Raw genomic sequence first — 23,024 nt, 5'->3', positions numbered from 1 at the left:
TCACAAAATCATCCTTATGTACATCCTAAAGCCTTGTTATTAATCAGAGTGAAAGGGAACGAAACTTTGGAATTTGTGAAGTTGCGAGTTTTTGAGTTACGAATTTATAAAGCTGAACACAGTTTAGGTTAATTATTTTGAATTTAAAAGAGAAATTGAACCTGCTTTTATAAAATGTATCATTCCGGTGCTCTACCAACTGAGCTAGCCTGCAGTTTACATACCCATTTTGTCATTGTTTTTGTTCAAGGGGCGACAGTTTAAGTTGGACAAATTCTGACATGAATGTTTTATTTATGTTAAGTTCTGAATGCATTCTCACCCACGTGAAGGAACTTTCATTCCAACGAACAAAGAAATCAGTTTAAAGCATCGTGTCCCAAGAAACTTAAAAGTTTACTTATCTCACAGGCATCACTAAACAATAACTTAAAAAGAGGTTTTCTGACCTGAATGAGAATGCCTTGCACCATGTGAACCAAGTCGTTGAACGCCTTCCCTAAACTGCTCAGTACGTTCAAAGTCGGTAACGCTGGGGGTAGAGTACCGTTCAACTCTTCAAAACTGTAAATTAAAAAAAAGAAGGATTGATTAACTGATCCAATCACAACTTTCACTGAAGATTCTTGAAGTCTATAAATGTCTTTATTTCGTATTACTTTACCAGGATAGCCAAACCATTTTTGGGTGAACAGTTCTCTCCCTTAGGGCCCTATAGGTAAATACAAATTTTGAGGATTAAGGCTAAATCCCTCACATGGTCAAAACTTAATAAACATTTTTAAAAACCATAACATTTTAAATGAATCATGAAAACCAACAGTGAGTTAATAAATGCAACTGGAAAAGGAAATTAAATGCCTGGAAATTAAAATTGGCTACAAATATCAAAATTGTATACTTAGTTATTAAATGTATTCAGATTTCAGTAAATATCACATTAAAAAATGTTAAACATGAAAACTCTGCACGTCGCCAAGAAAAATAAAAATAGCCCCAGACATATCATTTAAAGACCCAAGAGTCTCGAAATTACTCAGACGTTGTACTGTATTAAAAAAAAGGTCAAGAAGGACAATCAGTTTTGAGTTTAGATTTCTTTTTACTTTGCAGCTCTGGACAATAGTTGTCATGCTCTGTTGGTTTTACAATTGTGCCACATAAAAAGAGCAACTTATTCATATTGGCAGTGAATTTCATACTTCAAAGCCGTCTTTGTCAGAGTGCTTTTCCTCTTAACAGTTGATCCAGTTCTTCAACTTATAAAAATGCTGCAATGTAACGCCCCAAGATTCCATCGGATTCAGTGCTGAATGAAATAGTGTTTATCTGTTACAACGGAATCTGGATATTTTCAGTTGAAACATATTCCATTTCATCCTGCCTTTCTCAACTTTGTGGACTAGTTATGATTTCAAAGGGAAGCAAACAATAATAATAATAATGTGTATTTATAAAACGCAGGTATCCAACAGTATTGGTGCTAAAGGCGCTACATCATTATAAACCTTCTCGCTGGGCCAATGAAACATTCCAAACACAATCTCAGCTACATGTACCTGAACCTGGGAAGTATACAGCTCGATGCTGCCATTTTGGCGCAAAGCAGCTAAAATCAACCACAATAACCATCTCTGCCCTTACAACGAGTATAGAGTGACAAGTGCCTTGCCCAAGGGCACACGCACCATAACCCCAGGCTGGACTCGAACCCACAACCTGCAGAATTACCCGCAGACCACGAATTCAATGCTCAAGATCAGGAGGCAACATGACTCCAAAGAATGTTGTTTTGACTTTGAAACACTCTCTTGACAGTCACACATCCATGCTACACTCTTCTTTTTTTTTAGTTCTCAGGGGGAAAAAGGCAATATATTCGTACCTCTCTGCATGCTTCACAAGTCGACCACATTCCTCAAGAACTGTCTGTTGTCGCTGTAACAAAACAAATAGGGAAGAAATGTGAGCATAACGAACAAAAACTCAGACTTCTGTCAAAAGTATATGAGGATTCTTCTAAACTCAACCACAGATTCTCTTTTTCTGAGACTTAAACCACACAGCAACTGACATGCTGATCCTGTTGTCGTTGACTATATTATGTTACTGTTGGAAGCATTTCAACTTAACAGGAATCAATTCAATCATAAATGTTCTAAACAGACTGTGCAGGAAAAATGAAATTACTTTAATATTTTATGTATTTATTGCACAAATGATTAGGTTTAAGAAGGGGAAAAAGGTTATAAAGTGTAGTTACTCCTGTATTTGTAATACCTACTTGGAACAAATGCAGTGGCATGGTGGGGACATAGGAGGTGCACTCATGTAGGAATGTGCGTAGCCGAATGGTCAATGAAAGACACAACCAGTGGACTTGATCCCAAGAACCTGAATCAAGTTTACTGTTTGAGAAAACAAAAATATCCACATTAGGCCCCCCAAAATAATAGTCGGTCTCTGGTCAGACCGAAGTTCCGGAATTGATGCGGCGACGTGTTTTTTTTTTTTTTTCAAGCTTGAATTGTACAGACAAGGTGGGTACTATTTTGCTTTTTGTGTCCTCATGCATATACATTGGTGTCCTCCATAATTTGCCTTGGTGCCCTCCATTATTTGGCGCAATCTCCCCGTTCCTTGGTGCTCCTTGGTACAAACATTTGAGGAGGTGCAGCAATAGAGGGTGCTGTTAAGTAGCTTCCGTGGTAAAAAAAAAGGTCGACGCACGCGCTGACCAGAGATGGACTATTTTTTTTTTTTTTGCCTTACCACTTGTTCTTTACTTTTATACACAAACTCACGTTGCTCATCACCTTGCAAATGTGCTACTTCATTATCACACTGTAGGTCTACATGGTCATGTAAATGTACATGTACATCATTTTTATGCTCATCTTCTGTTCTGTGGATATTTCCACGTCAAATCCTTCTCTTCTATTTTCAGAATGCTTTTTTTTTCTTTTTACAGAAAAAGAGCTTTATGGCATTGTGCAAGAGGACACTGACACAATGCAAATTCTACAATGTACATGTAGCTATTATAGTCCTTCACGTAGCTGTGTTCTTCTATGTCAAATCCACCAGAAACCACATCAAACGTAATGGGCTTGCATATGAATGAAACCATAGTTTTTTGCATAATTTCTAATAAATAATTCAGAAACACTTACTAGTATAATTTGGCAAAATCTGCTGAGATAGAACTGGCTCGTTGCCTGAGGATGTAAATATTATCTGACAAAGAAAAAAAATCACATCAAATTAAAAAAAAAAAGTCATTATTGTACAAAAATGCCCTTGGAAGGATGAGAATCACACAAAGAAGAAACTGTCACTGACATTTCTCAAGGTTTTTGTAAACAGCAAAATTCTAAGACGCCTTGCAGTTTACAAAAGGTTGTACAGGTAGTCTTAAAGCTAACAGCTTAATTTTGACAAGTGATAATTTCTTTTCAAAAAGCAAGGATGAGGGTCTAATCCAGATGTAATCTCCAAGATTACATCGGATTATGAGCGCACATTACAATGAAATTACAGATAAAAGATACAGATGTTAGTCCAGATAATCTGGATTAAAACTTTGGACTTTTTTGTATTGTAGGAACACAATTTTTTTTATTACAAACTGCTTCATGACACTGTACATAAATAAGAAAGAGAATGCATTATCGTTATCACTGGAACCCAAAGGTTGCCATAACACCAGTGACACAAATCTGTGTTTACGACTGAGGGTGATGGCGCCCAAAAACATCCTGAAACTTCCCAAGCAGTTAATACTGGAAATTTATGCCCAGTAAATATTCAATTTTTCTTTTTTGTAATTAGCTAAAATGATTTTATTGTATTTTTTTACAACCAAAATCTTGAGAGAGATGATCCAATGGCCCATTCCCCGTTGGTCAAAAAGTGAGGGAGGGGGATATATACCCCAAAATTCCCCCCCCCCCCCCCACCGAAACACCCATGCATGGGGGGGGGGGGGGGGGGGCGTGAAGGGCGCACGCCCCCTTCTTTTTTCTTCAGAAAAAAAATGTTAGACAAGCTATTCTTAATTTCACCTGGACATACTAAATCTTGATGGAAAAAGCCTGTATTTCTGACGCATGTGTCATCAAAGTGCACATTCACGACATGGAAGCCATGCCGCTGTACCATGTTCCGTACGGCATGCGGCAGTGCAGTGCAGTGCCATCGCCATTCACTGGTTCCCACCACGTTCCCAACAGAATCAAAACTATGATGTAGGACCAGAACCAGTGACTACGGGCTACATGATTATATACATTGCGACTGTTTCGTGCGTTGAATTTGGATCACAGAAAATACCAAACGAACATCAATGGAGAAAGAGAATTTCTTTAAATTAATTCCCCCAGAACGTGATCTCTCTTTTTTGTGTATGTATTTTCCATTAAAATAAATATTTATAACGAGATGGGTTTTTCCGGGTCCCACACAATACACAGTGCTGTTATATGCACACCGATACTGTGCCGTGTGCGCGACTTTTCCAGTTTAGGAAGTTGTAATGTTTGTGAAATGATTATTCAATATTTGTTTTTAAAAATATTATAAATCTCCTCTGAATTTTGAGGAAAAATCTGCCGCAGAGACCCCCAGATTTGCTCTAAAATGCACCAGAGAGCTTCTAAAGTTCAAAACTTTTTCGGGGCTCTTAGGCGGGCCCCGAACCCCACGCCGTGGCTTCACGAGTTGGTGTGTCACAACAAAACTTCCCACACAGGTTTGCAAAATGTCACGCCCCCCCCCTTTTGAAACAATACTGGATCCGCCCCTAATTAAAGCCTGTCTCAGATTGGTGTTCAACATGTTCAAGAGTTGTACCAAAATATATTTTTCCAAAGATTTGAATGAAATACATATAGAGGCCTACCTGATAAGTTCAATGTTTTAAACAGTTTAGAGCAAGACTGTTATAGTCACTCGAAATGACACTAGAGCCCAGTCAATGAAAAGTGTATAGAAAAAAGACACTTGTTTGAAACTAAAATCTATTAGGGACAACATTAGTGGCGCCTAATACTATTTGGTTTTGTCCGACTCTAGTTTTTAAGCCAGTCTAAAAATCAGTCAGTGAACAACACTTCTGTTGGCAAAGTACAAAATTCTTGACAGAGACGCTGGCAAAGATGACAAACCTCGTGCACTGGAGGTGACCTTAGCCATGTCGTGTGCCGAGGTCCGGATGGGCTTGCCTTGCAGTATGCACATGCACTCGCATTCTGTCATGGTCCTCAGATCTTGCAACCATCTCACTACTGAATCCTTATCGGTCATGTGCATCCTGCAGACAAGGATATCAAAAGTCAAGTTCTTGGGGAAATGGGTGGTACAGAGGACATGAGTTAACCCCAAAATAAGTCATTTGGCAAGGGTTCACACGTACCGGTACGAGACATGTGAAGACATGCTATGCTAGATCGTCATTTAAAAAGCGTCTGGAAATTGAATGAAACGATGCATTTTGTTTTATTCATCAATCCAATTTTGAAATTATGGTGACAATTGATGCGTCATTACTGGGACACTTCCTTGCCTGAGCGTCCATCGCGCATGCATTGTAAAAGCTCTGACCACTAAAGGCGAGTGCATTCATTGGATGAAATACCAGAGCAAGCTTTGGAGCATCCCTATAATGGTGGAAAACCACCCCAGTAATCACAACAAGTACCAAGTGGTACAACCCACAGCGGCTGGGTAACGTGTGAAGACGGCTTTAATATGGCATCGTCTGTGCACTCAAATGGGGCGTGATCTAATATGCAAAACTATGCAAACTAGACACATGCGCATCAGTATTTTCAGTCTTCGAATGCAAAGCTGGAATACTCGAGTTGCATGAATACAATATATGGCCGAGTTAAAACTGTCCACCAACCAACCAACAAACAAACAAACCAACCGACCAACATAAGCAGCTCAAGCCATGGGTGTGTTTCACACCCTCCATGGGAAAAAGTGGGCAACTTAGATTGGTCTATATTCATGTCTTTCTCTCAGGTTCAAAATCTGTGTTTTCAGGCAAAAGTCCGAAAAAATATCTTGCCTCCTCCTATGCCAAGTCTACTTATCCCCTTTCCCTCCACTGATTTTTGAAATGTTAACGGCAGGAAAGACAAGAAAACAAAGGAGAAAAGGTTGTCCCTAGCATCGAATGAGGCCCAGTACCAACCCATCACCCCCCCCCCCAGAAAAAAATGGAAAACAGAAGAAGCAGGACTTACTCAATAACGTCATCAGCAAGCCAACCGGCCAGTGCACTTTCATTGAATCCATTCATGCCCCTGTAAGAAGAACACAAAATTCATCTAGACACATAACAAAATCATCCAGGGGTTCCAGTCAAATAATTGCAAGCACGTGATTTTGGTCGCACCGCTTCAGTGAGGACTTTAGAACATCAGAACAACTTAAATATCATTTTTTAGTATAGAGTTCTACAGTGACTTATCCATTATGATATTTTGTGCATGTAGTTTTATGACACAGTATTAGTAAGCACATGATTTTGGTCGCACCGCTTCAGTGAGGACTTTAGAACATCAGAACAACTTAAATATCATTTTTTAGTATAGAGTTCTACAGTGACTTATCCATTATGATATTTTGTGCATGTAGTTCTATGACACAGTATTAGAAAAATGTTGAGGGCTAATAAGGCTCTAGGGAGTTTTCAGACAATGTCAAGTTGGCATCAGTGACCTGGAATAAAGACATTAGTGCGTTGTGAATCAATTTACGACAATGCAATAAAATGGAGGACAATAGCAGACACTGGAAAATATAACCATTTAAATGAGATAACATTCTCTCTACAGCACAGATCAAAGTCAAAATGATCTTTGTTTTGCTCGTTTAAAAAAAACATCTGCTGACATCTACAAGCAACAGCTGATTGGCAGGGATTTTATGGATTCTGCAGCTACATTGTATACACATACATTCCGGTAGCACCGCTACATTATGGGGGCTTGTTGTTCCAGCTTTGTTGAAGTAAATGTGCACAATGTACATAGTATGCGTTGGTTAATTTAAATGCAATTTAACCGACTCAGACAAGCTTTCCAGCAGAAATGACTTCGGGGTTAGGGTTTATCTAAGTTGGCATTGCTAACATCAGTTTATGGACTTATTTACACACCCAGGCCAGAACAGAAAAACACTCTCTTTTAAAAAGTTGGTTCAAAACCAGACCATTTTGGATAATTTTCATGTTTGTCTGTGCTGCCCAAAATTAGACGACGTAACACACTGTGTGTGAGACGCATACTGTGCACATACTGGCACTTAGACCTTTAGAAACCATGCACAACTATTGTGTTTAGCATGGGTGCGGCTGTTCTTGAAAAGCTGGGAATACCAGATCACAAAAGTACGAAACATCCCATTTTCCTTTTCCCCCTTGCAATACAATCATCAATTTAAGCAATTTGTAACACATATTTTGAAACACGTTACCATTAATAACTCAAATTATCAATACTCACGATTGAGATGTTTAAAACCAGCACAAATTTAAACCAACTAAAATCACGACAATTTCCATATCATTTTTTTTAAAGATACAATTGGATCCCTACACAAATAACGCTATAGCGTCAGGTTACTAAGCATTCCGTAATGAAAATTCTGTTTCAATTATCTGTGGATACAAGTGGCCGTCAATGATTAAACACTGATCAATCTGTGACGCTGACATTTTTTGACACCGCTCTCCGTGTTTCTATTGTGTTCGTATCCAAAGTCCGCGTTCACGAGAATCGCAGTTTGGCAAAGTCCCAAACAACGCCAGACCCCTCTTCGTCACTTTGACTGGCAGAATCTAACTTCATTATAATGATACTCGAACAATATCTGATCACTATACGGGCTGTCGTTTGGAATCCAGGCACACCTGTTTTGGTTGTAATAGGTTACATTGCAAATGCAATCATTTATTTGCACAACGCCTTATCCAGTGATTGTTCAACCTGAGAATGAGGTTATTTTTGCACTCCAAATATCTTGAGACTGAAAAATTGAAAATTAATTCTTTAGAAAACTAGATGAATCATTGACAGGGGACAGAATAAATTCTTTTATAAAGGACACATTGGTTCAAATTTCAAGATAATCCTCTCCCCCCCCCCAAAAAAAGTAATAAAATAAAAATAGAAAATACGAAATAAAAAGGCAACATTAAAAAAAACAAATAATCTCGCTCGTCAACCTACCGTACCCTACATGTGAGTAGTAGGGTATTTATGTAGTTTAGAAACCTTATTTTAATTTCGTTTTCAATATTATTTTTAAAGGCACGTTTACTTTTTTCCCAAATAATTTCAATTTTAATATTTGTGGACCAACAACAACTGCTTTCCGACAGATGGAGGTCACAGACAATAATGACCATGTTCCACAGCGCACCACACCAAGTCTGAAATAGCTAGCAAAAATGTAGATAATAAGTGAAATGACTGGATATCAGGTTAAGACAATGAGCAGCCAGTAATGTATGCTAAACACCTTGCATGATTGCTAACATTCCATTGTGGTTATTTACCGTGCATACCCATTTGGATAATTTCAGTCCGCAGAAAGTCATTCGTTACTTAAACAATGCACTTCTTCAGCGACCCAGTTGGTCCTGTAAAATGCACCACTGTGGAGCGTAAACGTACAATCAAAAGTCAACACTTGACAATTAGGGAAGTGTACTGATGGTCAGTCCGCACTGGACTTAATTTGAAAAGTTCACAACAGTCTACGTAAAGTTTACCAAAAAATCAAATACGAACACGGATTTAGTCAGTGAAGGAAAGAACAAAGTTACAGCTTGCCATTTGCACAATGCGACTACCGGTACTTCAGAAAACAAGCACTTCATACATTGGCTCAATGGTTAGTATTTGCCACTCATGTACAAAGTGATGCCTGCTGGGCGCATCCCTGTTTGTACACAAGCCCATGGAGAATTAGAAATTGTGTACGTATTTTGTACGTTTATCTGCGTTTGTATTCCATACCGGTGCGTCATCACCACAATCAGCAAATGAGCGTGTCATGTTGCTCTACGCAAACAGCGCAACGCCTTCAAAGAGTCTCCGCGCGCAAGAATGTAGAGTTAGCGCTCTAGTAATTTAATACAGCTGTATGGTACATGTATTTGCACAGTGTGACTACTTCGGAAAAAAAGCACTTCATTCAAGTGTAGGCTCCATACAAACAACAATGGAATTGTAAAAGATCTTTCCAAGTAAGAACCCCGCCCTCAGGACAACACAAACTCCAAAAAATAACATTGACAATGCAGGGATGGTGTAAGTGTGTGCTAAGACTTTGGAGGGCCTGTCTAAAATTTCAAAGCATTTCTTTTCCAGACTGAAACTTGGTTCACTCACAGTTCATGTGCATGTATACAAAAATGTCTGCCGGATACTGTGACATTATCCAACAGGTTCAACATGAGGGCAAACCAGTACTTTGATACTGCATTTGCAACTGTAGGTATGCTACAATTTAACTGAGACTTGTTCCAAAAAGAAATTGATACCAGCCTGGTAAAGGTTTATCAATGTCTGTAATCTGTGCTGAGCATCTCTCAGACACAAACGTGCACATGTAAGGCCCAAAAAATAATACTTCTGCTTCCGGTTACCCTACCTACCCTATTTTGACAGCCCCTACCCTAATTTTTTTGGCGAAAAAAAAAAAAACGAGGAAAAAAACTTGAAGATCATCAATTACTACCTTCAATTTACCCTTGCTACACGCACACACCTCCATATGATCGTTCACACAAAAAATTGCCCCAACAAAATTCCTACCTACATATTTGTACCTACCCCATTTTCAAATGCCATACATATGTGTGTTATTGGAAGCAGAACTATTTTTTTTTTGGCCTAAACAGTTCACCCAAAAATTTAACTGTAAGAAATAGAAGAAAACCAAAAATTGCTGGGCAAAGCATGACTAGAAAAATACTGAAAGTATACTGCACTAAAATCACAACTGACTAATTTGGAAAATGTCAAAGTAAATTCAACACAATTACAATTTCAAGGTACACTAAAAAAAAATTCAATCCAAAGTCATGTATAACCATGTGCATCAAAACAAGCCACTCTCCAGCAAACCATGGAATTCCTCCATGATCGAGCAAACTAACACTACAACCAAAGAGCTAGGACCCAGCTGTAGGGCCCTAGCTCTACATGCTACAACCAATACCGCCAAAAAAACAAGAGTGCTAAAAGAGCAAAACATAACACTCACAGTCACAATAAAGTGCTTCCTCTACCTCATGCCATGAAGCTTGCTCTTCAAAGAAACCCTGATCAAATATTTTGCCTACAGCCCTCCCTGATCAAGAACACCTGTGTCACTTGCAGCTACAGTGTAACTGCTAATTGATTGGCAAATTGGCAAGCAAACATAGGGGCTGTACTGCCACAATTCAGCAAACACAACTAACAAGATTACAACAGCTCCATGATTACACTGCTGTGGCAGCAATTCAATAGTGAATACACTAATGAATGTAACTGTTTAGCACACCACAAAAGAGTCTGGCAACAAAGCAGGCTCAACATCAAGATGCTCCATTCTTTCTATTGAGGAAGACATGGAATGTCTTGTACAGTCAAATATAAAGTCCTGGTGCCAAAGATCTACATAATGAGAAGAATTTCTAGCCAATGAAAAATTGACACCAGAAGGAATCCTGGTGAACTACTCATGACAAATTTTCATACTTCTTCAAAAGAGTCTCAAGTTGGCTGATTAATATCATCCAGTGGTTTTAACGTTCAAGGTTTCAACCAAAAAAAGACGGGAGAGAATTTAGTATGTCATGCCAACTTTATTTTGGCCTGACAATGTAAAAATTTTAAGTAAGTTTCAAGCAGACATTGATTGACAGTGTAGCATTGAAATTTTGGGAAAATAGGCCTGTGTAGAACAGCTCAGGACTAGTGCCAAAAATAGTTTTTACCGTTTAGTCAAATCAAAGTAAATAATTAATGAAGATGAATCAGGTTGAAATTTCTCTCAACACTAATAGGCTTCCTACCAGTACCAGCTGCTTTGACTGCAGATTATCATATCTGATATGATATAATACCAAATTGCACCTTTTTCAGTCAGTTTCGAAATAAAACTTAACAAAAGTGGGACTCTTCATTAATGCTTGCAATACAAGAAATTGTGACTCATTTGAAAAAAAAAAACACTGTGCAATGCTCATGCTCAGCACACAGACACAATGCTTACACAAACACACACAAGCGATGAAATCCAGGAAGAACGATGAAATCCACATTTATGCATGTCCCAGTTTTTTTCTAGGCTATATAATAAACTAGGACACCGGTTCTCCAAAATGCATGCAGAGGTAATTCTGGCGTATCAGTTTCAGCCTAGGGTAGAGCAATTTGTTTTCAGCGTCCCCATTACTTCCCCACTGAAAGCCACAGGCCAATCTCCGAAAATGAGGTCACAGCCTTGTTTTTAGCATCACGGATCATTTGTCATTCGGCAGTGAACCTTTATAATGGGACAAAGTAGTGAAAGAGCTGTTCCAACAGAAAAAAATAATACCAAACTATAAAATACTGTACCTCCAGCCTGGGCAGAGCAACAGGTTTAAAACCTACATCATTGATGGATATAGCTAACAATGTGTGCACAAAACTAAAACAGCTAAAAACCAGAGGCAATCAATACAGATTGGTCAACTGTTTTTAAAATAGTCCAGCTAGCAACTACTTTTTCTAGCAGCAGACCTCGTAACAGCCACTTTGTTGTGCTTGGATATGCATGAGTGAACCTTTAATGCGTTCATTATTACTGAATTAAAATAACAAAATATGCCCTCTAAGATGGCTGCTACGCACAAAGGTTATTCACTCTTGAATTAAACATCTCACGAAAAATGGACCTATAAAATATGCAACAACAATTACAAATTTCTTATTATTTGGGCCTGACAATTTGTAAGAAAGAACTTTTTGTGTGTAAGAGATGAAGAGTAGTCCTAAAGGACAGCTTTTTTTCAGAGGGTCTAAAGATAAAAGTTGGTTTTATCACGTGGAATCCATTAAGCAAGATTTAAATGAAAAAGAAAAATGTTTACAAAATCTTGGTCCTGTAGCAGAAAGTCCACTGACACAAGCTTAAAACATATTGATTTGGAAATTCTGGTAATTCAAGTCACGAAGGACACCAACAGCACAAATGTGCAACCAGTACGAAGCTCAGATAATTTTGACATAAATAAACCATGTTTACAAGCTCGTCCTTAAATTATGTACAACACAGGGCCACAGATCTGAATAAAGAAACACTTTTTTCTTGTTAAACTTACTGCCTGCAGCACCAAAACATACGAGCTGACCAAACAACAGTTTAGGTTTTTAATGACCTATTGATTGGCAGGGATAGTGGTCGATATCCCAGGGTTTAATCCGGACAATCTGTCAGGGTCTTTGTCCGCACGTTGTTCACGGTAGCGCAGTTACGCTGCGACACTGTGTGGCAAGCACTTGAAGTTATCACTGTATGATTATCAGTACTCGTCAACCCCCTCCCCCCCCCCCCAAACCCACCCACACACACAGTCAATGCACTATATCCATTTTCAATATTGCAATTTCATCCCTTTTATATTTAGGTTAAGCACACTCCATCACACAGGAGATTTCAGGATTGTACCCTTGCGTTTGAGACATAAAAAGTTTGCCCAGGCCATGACGTCATTAATGTACTGTCATGCGTATGTTTTAGTTTAAACCAACAAAAACAGTCTTTCTACCAGGGTTCCGGTATGTTGGGCATCTGCAATCTATAAAAAAAAAAAAGAGGCTTATTTCAGATTGATGTTTGGCTCATACATGCACAGCTCCATTCAGAGTAGACTGATTCACTTAGAACCTACATTTTACATTATATTTTGGGTTTTTTTGTATTAAAAGTAATTATTCCCTGGCTAAACATTGTGAGCCGATTTATTTAATCAATGTCTCATTCAAAAGTGAATAACATTTGAATTGGTAGTAGAGGAGTACTTTACATACAAGTATTTTGAAGGTGACAAAAGAACTTGGACAGTACATTCTTAATTTAAAAATAAGAGACCAAAGACAGTATAAAGGGATGAGTTGGATGGGGAAAAATTGGAAAACCAAGCTACATGTACATTGCACAGAGAGGCAATATTCATGATGGCAGAGTACTGAGGCTGTGATATTTCTGTCTGAGAAAATTATTGGAGACATTCCCAGAGGTGTAGTAGGGGATTCAATTACATGTGTGAGGTGCACCCAGGGGGATGAGTGAATGATGAGTTTTCTTATTCAGAATGACAGGGATCTATACTCTTATTACATTTGTTAGCTTTGTTTGTTTCTATACTACTGGGAGGTTTTGTGCAGACCCAAATTACATGCTCAATATTTGTCAATGTCAATCACTGTGAGCAGCATGCACTGAACTTTGTTCATTGCTCTAGATTCGAAGCTTATAATTTCTTTCTTTCAAAATAAAATTTGAAACTAAAGTGGTGAACAGCGAGTTCAATTTTAATTGTTTCTTAGAATGAAGTATTTAAATCAAACATACATGAAAATGTACATGTAAATTATTGATTGAAATGATTCACCATTTGTGAAAGGGATAAAATATCAAAGATGAAAACAATTTTGTGATGGAAATAATTCACCATTTTTAACAATAAAACATGAATCACCTTTATTGCATGCAAGTAATGCAGAACATAAAATGTTACTGCCTTAGAATCCTTGTACAATTCCCCCCAGGTCCAATTGTGGTTTTTTTGCTGGCAGGTTGGGTGGCACATAGCATCACCTGCATCTGTTACCAATTTCTCAGCGGTTTTATGAGAATGTGCTCAAAAAGGTTTCTGGCAAAATGTCAATTCTAAAAACAGACACAGGACCATCATACACTGGCACCATAGGTGGTGGACCAAAACAATGTCAGGAATTTCATCTCACCGTTGAAACTTGGCCTAAGGTTGTACGGTACCTTGAGTCCAAAATTGTCTGAAATTCAGAACCCAAAAATATCTCTAATGTGTAATACACAGTATTATTTAAACAAATTTGTCCACAAACTATCCACCCCCCCCCTTTTCACCATGCACTTGGTGCTCTTGTACTACATGTTCAAGTACATGTAGCTTAATGTGCTAACATATTATAATAGGGGTTCTTTTCTGCATGTACAAATCATTTAATTTATCCAACTTGTTCCTTGGAGCCATGTTTGTCTGTTTTTTTCATTTTCGTCTGCAGTTTTTCATTTGCCGCCTTTGATTGAAGCGAACACAAACGTGTTTACAATTCAAAACAACATATTTGACATGTTACATGCATTGGAACATTATGAGGTCATTCAAAGTGCAAGTACATGTATGCAGTTCAGAGGCAAACAAAATGTAGTCATATTTCCAATCACATCATTTTCAAAAAGTGCTTATTAGTAGACCGTTACCTTCATGCATTCCTGACTTGCTACAGACCACGAAAATACTACACTTTCATCCAATCAAATGAAGCTCAACAACCAAAACAAGTGATCAATAGAAACGAAATTTCAACACGGTAGGCCTACCCTTCAGTAGGCCTACCGGTACCCTACTTTGGGCCCAGTCACGCATCGCTGGAGCAGCACAGAGGCCTTACAAAGTTCAACTTGACAAAAAATTGGGCAATTTCACAAAGTGATTGGCTCTTTTATTATATTTTTTCACTCGCAATATTTGCTTTGATTGAGAAGGTTAAAATTGTAGCCAATTTCTTTACAGGTCAGTACGTGCATCAGTACCTGACAGCAGGTAACCATAGCTCTATGAAGTAACAAACAAATGAAAACAAATCTAAAACAGAAAAAGAAAAAAATATCCAATGGGCTCCGTGCACAAGTACCAATGCAACGGTTACTAAAAAGAGACAATTTGGGGAGACCACTAGGAAGGACATTCGAACGGAGGACCATTCGAATGCGACGCCAGACGCTCATGCTAAGACGCTATGGGTTAGGACACATTCAGAACAAGTAGTAGTCATGCGTAATGTACTTAAAGTTATACGCGTGCGAACCAGCACGTGCATGCAGTGTGCCCCTCCCACGTGGGTTTAAAACATAGTTATAAAACACCATCTACTGTGCATACGCAAATCTATTGAACATACATGTAGTTGATGTATCAAAGCACACAAGGATCACTTGGAGTTGTACATGTACATGTACATACGTAACTCCTTTGGAACATGACTTTTTTCGGGGGTGGGGGGCAAGTAAATAAAACCTCAAGAATTTGAAAGATTCATACAAGGCATAAATTTGCATAAATGATGACACCAAAATTGCCCATTTGGTGACTCTTTGTCTCAATCAACTGCTGTACCGGGTATGCGTACACTATGCAAGATGAGCAAAAAAAAAACATCAATCATGAAAACGTCTCCAGTTTTGGTATCACTAAAGCTCTTCTAAAATGTGGAGAAAAACAAAGTTGGTGACTTTCTTTTTCCATTTTCTCCGGCAACCGGTTTCTACTTTACAGGTCATTGGCTCACTCTGTGCACTTGATTAAATGACAACTAGACTTGCTACCAATCATACCAGACAAAAAAAATGTAAATAAGAATACAAGCAAAGAATACAAATACCTGCAATACTTCAAAAATACTTACACGTTGAATTAAACATAAAATCCGGCTTTAAACTGTATACAACAGAAACACTTGTGTGCAATGAAACTTGAATAAAGTAACAAAAGAATTAATCAATAAAACCTGCTCGAATGAGAGAACTTGTGCAAGTTTATCCCCAAATGCAACCGTTTAATCAATGGGCCAGGCAAGGTGGAGTTATTGATCTGAAGGTGGATAAAGCTGGAGGATTAAAGAGAAGATTACACAGCCCCAGGCTACGGAGGAGAGAGCTAGGGATGCTGCAAAATGTACAGTCTAATGAGGGTAAAAGACCCCATCGTAAACACCTGTCTAGCTGATTTAAATCTGCCAGTGTAGTTTCTTGAAATTTACAAAGCGATTGAGTCATAACTTTCACTAAAACAGTTAGGGCCTAGTACCAGTGCTAGAAGGACTGACACATGATTGCCTGCTTCAATACGGCAAATGAAAGAAAAAACCTGAAAAAACTAGAACCCCCCAAAAATCAGATTACACACTTAAATGCATGTAAACATGATGTACATGTACCTATAGGGTTGCAGACCAGTAAATCGGTCCGAAATTGCCTTCGCCGGCCAAATGACGATTTGCATGCCCTCAAAATCTTCAGTATTTGAGCATGCTGTGGGCCATGAACTTGAGGGTTTGTAAAAAATATGGGTGGAAGCCGTGCACAGGACTGTGAGCTTGTAGTTCCGTTCAATTTGGATGAAATTGGGGCCCTTAAAGCGCTCTATTTTTCAATGGAGTGTAGGCATCGTTTTTCAACATGGCGATGGGCTTCAGGACTATTTTCAGGGGTGATCATCTTCGGGTGGACATTTCTCCTCTAAAAGTCATCAGTTGACCCCCCAGAAAATTGAAAAGAAAATGAGAGATGATGAAAAAAGCTTTAATTTGATGTGTGTCTCGAACACCTTGGAGAGTTGTGAGTATTTTTCCCGAATTTCTGAAGTGTGAGCATTTACCATTGGGGCCTATTGAAGTTTATTTACTGGTCTGCAACCTTAATATTAAGTGTTCTTAACGTCATTAGCCCTTCGCATGACAGCATCTTGTACCGGTAAGTGCAGTACTTTTGCTGTTCAGAGATCCCACATGTACATTCTCATGAGCAGACTTTTTGTGCACAAATTAAAAGATTACTGAAGTATGCAATGACAGGGTCTATCACTGGGTACTTTAGGCAAAGTATTAACAACATCAAACAAAGGGTTCATTCTGTTATGGTTAATACCAGAAAATGAAAATCTATAGAAGGGCATTTGATTGATTTTGAAGCAGATGGCCAAGGACTTGAACAAAACCCTGTTCTACCATCTGAAAAAAGGGTTCTCTGGAGATGAACATATGTGATTAATCTATCTAGGCAAAGCGAACAAAGATGGTTGAAGTGGATTAGAAACAGTTTTTACATGTAAATTTGTACATATGATATGTGATGGGGAGGACAAATATGTGTCAAGTGACACATTTTTGGAAATTTCCGTTTGTAGTTGGTTTGTAATTGGGCGAATCCATGAATGGGTGCAAGCGTTGACACGATGCACACGCATGCACAGCTGCCTATGTTCAGTGTGTGACACTGCGTGGCTACAATCGGCTAAACGAGATCATGTCCCGAATGTTGAATTTTGGGATTTTATCAAGAGAGGGCACAATTCATAATATGATATCTATGGCAACTTTTGAACTGAAATCCAGATCCAGAATATTGCGTTTTCTCGAAATATACAGCATCCACAGAGCTAAAACTTCATCAGGTTTAGTTGCAAAACATATTTGTCTTTATAGATTTTGAGCACTCTTGTTGTTTCAAACGGAAGAAAACATTCACAAATGGTTCAACCTGTAAGACTCTTCACAGGAGGGGAACCTTTTAGGGGTTGAGCACTGTAAACCCTACAAGTAAAAGGCCTATATCCCCTTCCCTTCCCTGACAATTAAATACTTAGAATCCCACCAACTTTAATGCCACCATACCAGCTCTACATCAGGGGTGTTTGCTCTTGGGATTCCCCACACCATTCAAGAAGCTGAAACTGAACAACAAAATAACAGTGATTCCTTGGAAAGCCTTGTGGTATCAGCTGGGCAGCAAACAGATCAAGACCCAAGTCACAGGGGTTGCTAGTAACAGTTGCCACAACTGAGAACCAATCTAGGCCACAATACTTTACCCCTTTAGCACTTGTAGTACATTGTACTACATTCTATTACATTGTGTTACACTGTATTACTTTGTAATACACTGTATTACATATGTACATACTTTGTAATACTGTACTTTGTATTTACTCAAGGCTTGGGTTTTACAGGAATGGACCAGTTATACAGTTTTTTTTAGAGAACAGAGGGGAGCCTGTATTATTTTATTGGGAGGTTGATGCCCCTTGAACAATGTGACAACCAGTTCCTCAAAACTCCTTTTTCCAGGGCTCATCAGGAAGAATTGTCCAGGAGAATAATAATGTAGGATGTAACCCAAGGGATGTAATGGACCCCATGCACTGCTAACAAGGAGACTGCTAGAAGAAAACTCCAAGATTTTAAACATGGTGTCCATGTGTAAACCCTGAACCTGCAAGCCTACAAAAGTCCAACCCGCTCCTTTTGTTTGCCAATGCCTTCGGTGTGAATGTCCTATGAAGGCATCCCTACAACATCGTCCAACCCCAATCCATGACTGTACAGTGCAGACATGTAGGGCTTCTTCTTGTCAAAGTTTGAGCATCTTTTCTGGTTAAGGTTGACACTAAGCCCCATTAGTCTGACATTTTGTCAGCTTGTTGCACTTTTGGTTTTTCGCTGTTTGCAAGGAGATCAAAACTTCTCTGTTGTACAAACATGCACTTTTTAAAAAATTCCTGTTTACATCAGTGATGCATCAAATGTGTAAACAAGCAGACACAGTATATACTTCTTGAACAAAATTCATAGCCACAGTTTCACAATCTGTCAGTTTATTTCAGAAATCAGTTACAATGACAAAAATACGGACAATAAGAAAGGGGAAGCTGGGATACACTTGACGTTCAATAGCTTTTGCTGAAACATTTGTACACTGAACTGACAACTTAAATTGGAACAAAAAAAACCACAAAAAACTGACTACAGCAGGAATCGAACCTCCGCTATACAGCGTACCCCAAAGTTTTTGTTCTAGAGCCTATTTTTTGACACAAAGTCGGGAGTCATTTTGTCCCAAAGAATTACTACACCACATCCACAAATTTGACTTAATTGGAAAGAGAAATTAATTGTAAATGTAGTAATACCCACGTGAAAGATGTGAGCTTCACAAAATAGGCTCTGCAGCAAAAACTATACTGGACCGAATCGGGAGATCTTGGCAACAGATTTCTTCTAAAAAGATTCTCAATCCATTGGTACAGGTGGTTTGAGTCTCAAGTTAGTGGAAGTACATGTATGCCATTCTGGTTTTTGGGGCCACCCTATCTAATACTGTACCCATATGTTCTACCATGTGAGCTGTCCATGTGTCGGTAGCCATCCAACTTGTCAATGTCTTTTGTTCAAATGCCCTTACATTCAGTCGGAAAAACCCCATTCCTATTGGTTCTGGAGGTCAAATGTGTCTTTGTTCATCGGGAAATCAATTAACCCAAACACCTGCTGCAGATTCTTTAGAACCCTAAAGAATCCAACAGAACCCCAAACTTCAAAGTGTGAAGCCGGCTGTATCTAAAAGAAATTGCCTTTTATTGGAATAAATGAAACCTTTTGCCCCATTTGAGACAGATAGCCCTAGGTACCCCCTAGAGTGCGAAAGACCATTCCCTTCCATTGTTTGTAAAAAAAATCAAATCCAAAAAACTCTTCCCCACCAGGTTTAGCTGTAAAGACCCACACATGTAGACCTCCACGGTGGCCGGTGGCCGATCGTGTCAATATAAAAGGGAGGAGAAAATCAAATGGAATGTTTACAGATGATTAACCAAGGTGTACAAATATTCTGATATGGTTGCCTTCGGTAAATTTGTACAAAACAGACCGGCATGCCTGACAAACAAGCTACTGTATGGTGGCGTGTGTGCGTAACTAGGAGCAGCCCAGCGTAGCCAAACTAGAAATGTCACTAATAATCCAGCGCAATGCACTGGAAGATTAATTGAGCTACGTTTGTAAATAAAAAATTTGAGAGAGAGAGTGGGAGAGATCGGGAAAGTGGAGGATACACACATCATGTGCAATATCCAGGAAAAGAAATGACCGATATTCAAAAGAAAGATCTCTTTTAATTTTTTTTTTTCCTTTTTTTCCACTGTAGGTTAATAGCAAGACCACACTGTATTTAGCCAGCCCATTCCTCTTCCACCCTCTCCTCAGAAATAGAACAGATAAAAATTGATGCATTTGTGGGAGGGGATGGGAGTGTCTGTTGAAAGTAGTGGTGTGGCAAGGGGGGGGGGGCAAAACTCCTCCCCTCCCCCATGACCCAAAACAATGGGGAGGAGGGAGAAGGGAAGGGGGTTAGCCGCATCTAAGGATCAATGACCTGGGGCCAATTTCACAGCACTGCTAATCACAACAATTTGCTTAGCACAAAAAAAGTCTGGCTCATAAAAGCAGGTTACCAGCCAGAACTCAACGTGATGTATTTTCTCGTGATTAGTATTCAGCTGTTGTTTGTTTTGCATGAAATCACATGGAGTTTTGGCTGATAATCTGCTTTTACAAGCCGGACTTTTTTTGTGCTAAGCAAACTTTTGTGCTCTCCGCACATGGCCTGCTTGGGTGTGGCGTACTGTATCTGGACGTGGTTGAAACTATCAACACTGCCATCACCACTGCTGCCGGCATATTGAAATTTTGGGAAATTTTTTTGGGTAACCCCTCCCTCCCCCCCCCCCCCCAAGAAAAATTCTTGCTACGCTACAGTTCTAAACATCTGCACATAATACAAGAAGAGTCTACTGTGCACTAGTGTACACAGGCAGCAAGGAAAACCACAGGGCCTACGGTGCTGCAATGGGCCTTAAACTGCCGGTTCTTTATCTAACAGAACTCAACCCATCAAACCCCAACAGCATATTTTGTTGGAATCTGTCAGGATGGGTACAGTACCCCTAAACTGACAGTCTTTTACATTGGGTTGGCACACCTCCAGAAACTAAGTCAGAAATGTGTGTGCAATTTCCCATATGGTGTTGGAAACTGCCAGGATGGGTATATGGTTCCTGGTAAATCATTCTAGGGAGTTAGGGTTAAACAGTTTTTAAAAACTGTTCTCATGTGACAAGAGCGTCCCTGTTAGCCAATAGGATGAACATTTCACCTTGATTATCCTTGGCTTAACCATCAACCCTCTTCTGCGCTGTCACTTTCTCAAGTCATTAGAATAGTTTCTAACATTTCAAGTGCACTTGTTTCCACAGTTCTAAAAATAATTGATCCAACCAAAAATATTCCCCTCATACAATAAAATCTATCAACATGAAAACGTACCTGATTATCCCAATGCGACTCATGTCCTTACATGTATTTTATTTTAATCCACTTCCTTCACGCGACCATGAATCCTGAAAAAAATTCCTGCACTGCTGAATAGCTCTCGGTGTAACCAATCTATTCCTATTCAAAAGGTGTCTGTAAAGTACAGTGGCGTTATCATTTTTCACACTGGTGGCATAAGCGTCGAGTATCTCCCGGACAACATTTCAATGCAATACCTTCCTTGGCTCGTATAGATGACAAAGTGAGGCAATACCGAACCGATTAAAGCACTGAATACCCTCCATCAGTGTCTGCCCCTGGACAATATCGCACCTAATACCCATTCAGCTATTGTCATAGGCTAATAAAGTAAAAGGGTAACATGTCCTTTCAGTTGAAGTTTCTTTGTGGATGGGCGCACACCTAAAACTTGTAGTGGTGCAGCCCATTCAGAGCTAATAAACGGGTGAGTTTTTGCAGGGTGATGAGAGTGATTCATTTAGTTTGTAGGGGTGTCCAACTTTTGACATGAGAACTCACTGGAATTCAGGTACACACGTCTGCTTGATAAACATATCCACAGATTGAGCTATTATGCTTTACAATTTCCAGGTACAGGTAAACAAACCAGTTCAATTTTTTTAATAATTTTTTTTATCATTTTCTATTTTTTTCTACTGGATAATGAAGCGCAGTAAAAAAAAAAATATGTTTAGCGTCCTCGCCCGCTTCCTTTTTTGGCGGCCGCTTGGAATTTTTTTTTTTTTTTTTTTAAATGCTGTTATAGCAATGATTTCTCACCTCATATGCATGTGGAGCTTTGCAGTTAATATTTCTGATATTTAATCCTGGGATTTGTTTTTCGTAACTCGCCGACAATTCATCGCCACTTGCCGGTTGTTTTAGAAGTGCAGGACTGCATTGGTCTTTGATGGGGAACGAGTGAGACAAACTTTTTGAAAGCGGGTTCTGAAAGTTTTCTCAATATTTCTAATGGATTTCATTAAAACCTTTTCAAATTTTCGGGAGCTGCACACCATTTCCAATTGCTGTGAAAATTCATACGAAGATAGGAATCCTGATTTGAATAGACAAATCAAATGTTTAATAAATAAAAAAAAATAAACATTTTTGTGAGAACATAAATGCAGGCCACATGGACAAGAATGCCCGCGTGGCAGTGTTTTTTAATTCTTGTAAAACCATGCTAGAAAACTATTAAAAACACTGTAAATATGTTTAATTCTCTTGTCCAGCATGTCTGTTTCATTTTTTGTATCTTTGAACAGTGTAAAAAACCAACGGTTGTCGGCTATCTTGAAAATAAAAAATTTAAAAAAATAAAAATAAAAAGCCCCGCCTTCCCTTTTATTTTTTTTAAAACCCGGACGCTAAACATGTTTGGTTTTTTTATTTGGCCTAAAAAATAATTTCTTTGAATTAATTTGAAATAACCCCAAAGGCATCTCACTTAATTACAGTGTAAATACCACCACACTAAAATTGTTCTGTCAAAATTTGCAATCAATATAAAATGGATGAAAACAAATGGACTTCAAAATTAGGGAGTTGTGACTACTGAAGAGAAAGTCCGTGTACGTAGCCTGCTAAGTGTACTAAGTACTAGCAGCCAAGGAATCATTAGTCCAAAACTTTGGGACTCTAAATATATTGTTGATGTACCCTAACGTGGCGCGGCCCCTAACGTGGCGCACTTTGATTTTTCGCCTGTAGCGCCTAGCTAGAGCAAAAGTTTTAACTGAAATTTCACAGAAAGTGAAATTTCATAAAGTTATAAACACTCCCGTTCATAAATTGCGAGTTTATTTACCCGCTACA

The 23,024-nt window shown here is 38.8% G+C and overlaps 1 protein-coding gene across 3 annotated transcripts in view; it reads right to left on the bottom strand.

Annotated features, from left to right (window-relative positions):
- Nucleotides 1-23,024, bottom strand: part of LOC119740623 (protein inscuteable homolog) — a 29,211-nt gene that overhangs the window by 4,991 nt on the left and 1,196 nt on the right. Inside the window, exons 1-7 of one of the 3 annotated variants that reach the window (XM_038215984.1) lie at nucleotides 21,198-21,693; nucleotides 6,252-6,311; nucleotides 5,166-5,311; nucleotides 3,174-3,237; nucleotides 2,285-2,408; nucleotides 1,886-1,938; nucleotides 450-564 (exon numbers count right to left, since the gene is read on the bottom strand). In XM_038215984.1, coding sequence (XP_038071912.1) covers nucleotides 450-564; nucleotides 1,886-1,938; nucleotides 2,285-2,408; nucleotides 3,174-3,237; nucleotides 5,166-5,311; nucleotides 6,252-6,311; nucleotides 21,198-21,220 — 585 coding nt within the window. In that variant the 5' untranslated portion in view covers nucleotides 21,221-21,693. Of the gene's footprint in view, nucleotides 1-449; nucleotides 565-1,885; nucleotides 1,939-2,284; nucleotides 2,409-3,173; nucleotides 3,238-5,165; nucleotides 5,312-6,251; nucleotides 6,312-10,284; nucleotides 10,488-21,197; nucleotides 21,694-23,024 lie in introns of those variants that run through there. The other 2 variants (XM_038215987.1, XM_038215986.1) reach the window with 2 other exon arrangements.

Source organism: Patiria miniata, unplaced genomic scaffold (genome assembly GCF_015706575.1).
Source record: "Patiria miniata isolate m_02_andy unplaced genomic scaffold, ASM1570657v1 HiC_scaffold_5, whole genome shotgun sequence".
NCBI classification, from domain to species: domain Eukaryota; kingdom Metazoa; phylum Echinodermata; class Asteroidea; order Valvatida; family Asterinidae; genus Patiria; species Patiria miniata.
The sequence above is the reverse complement of the archived record's forward strand: the minus strand, read 5'-3'. Positions and strand labels throughout refer to the sequence as shown.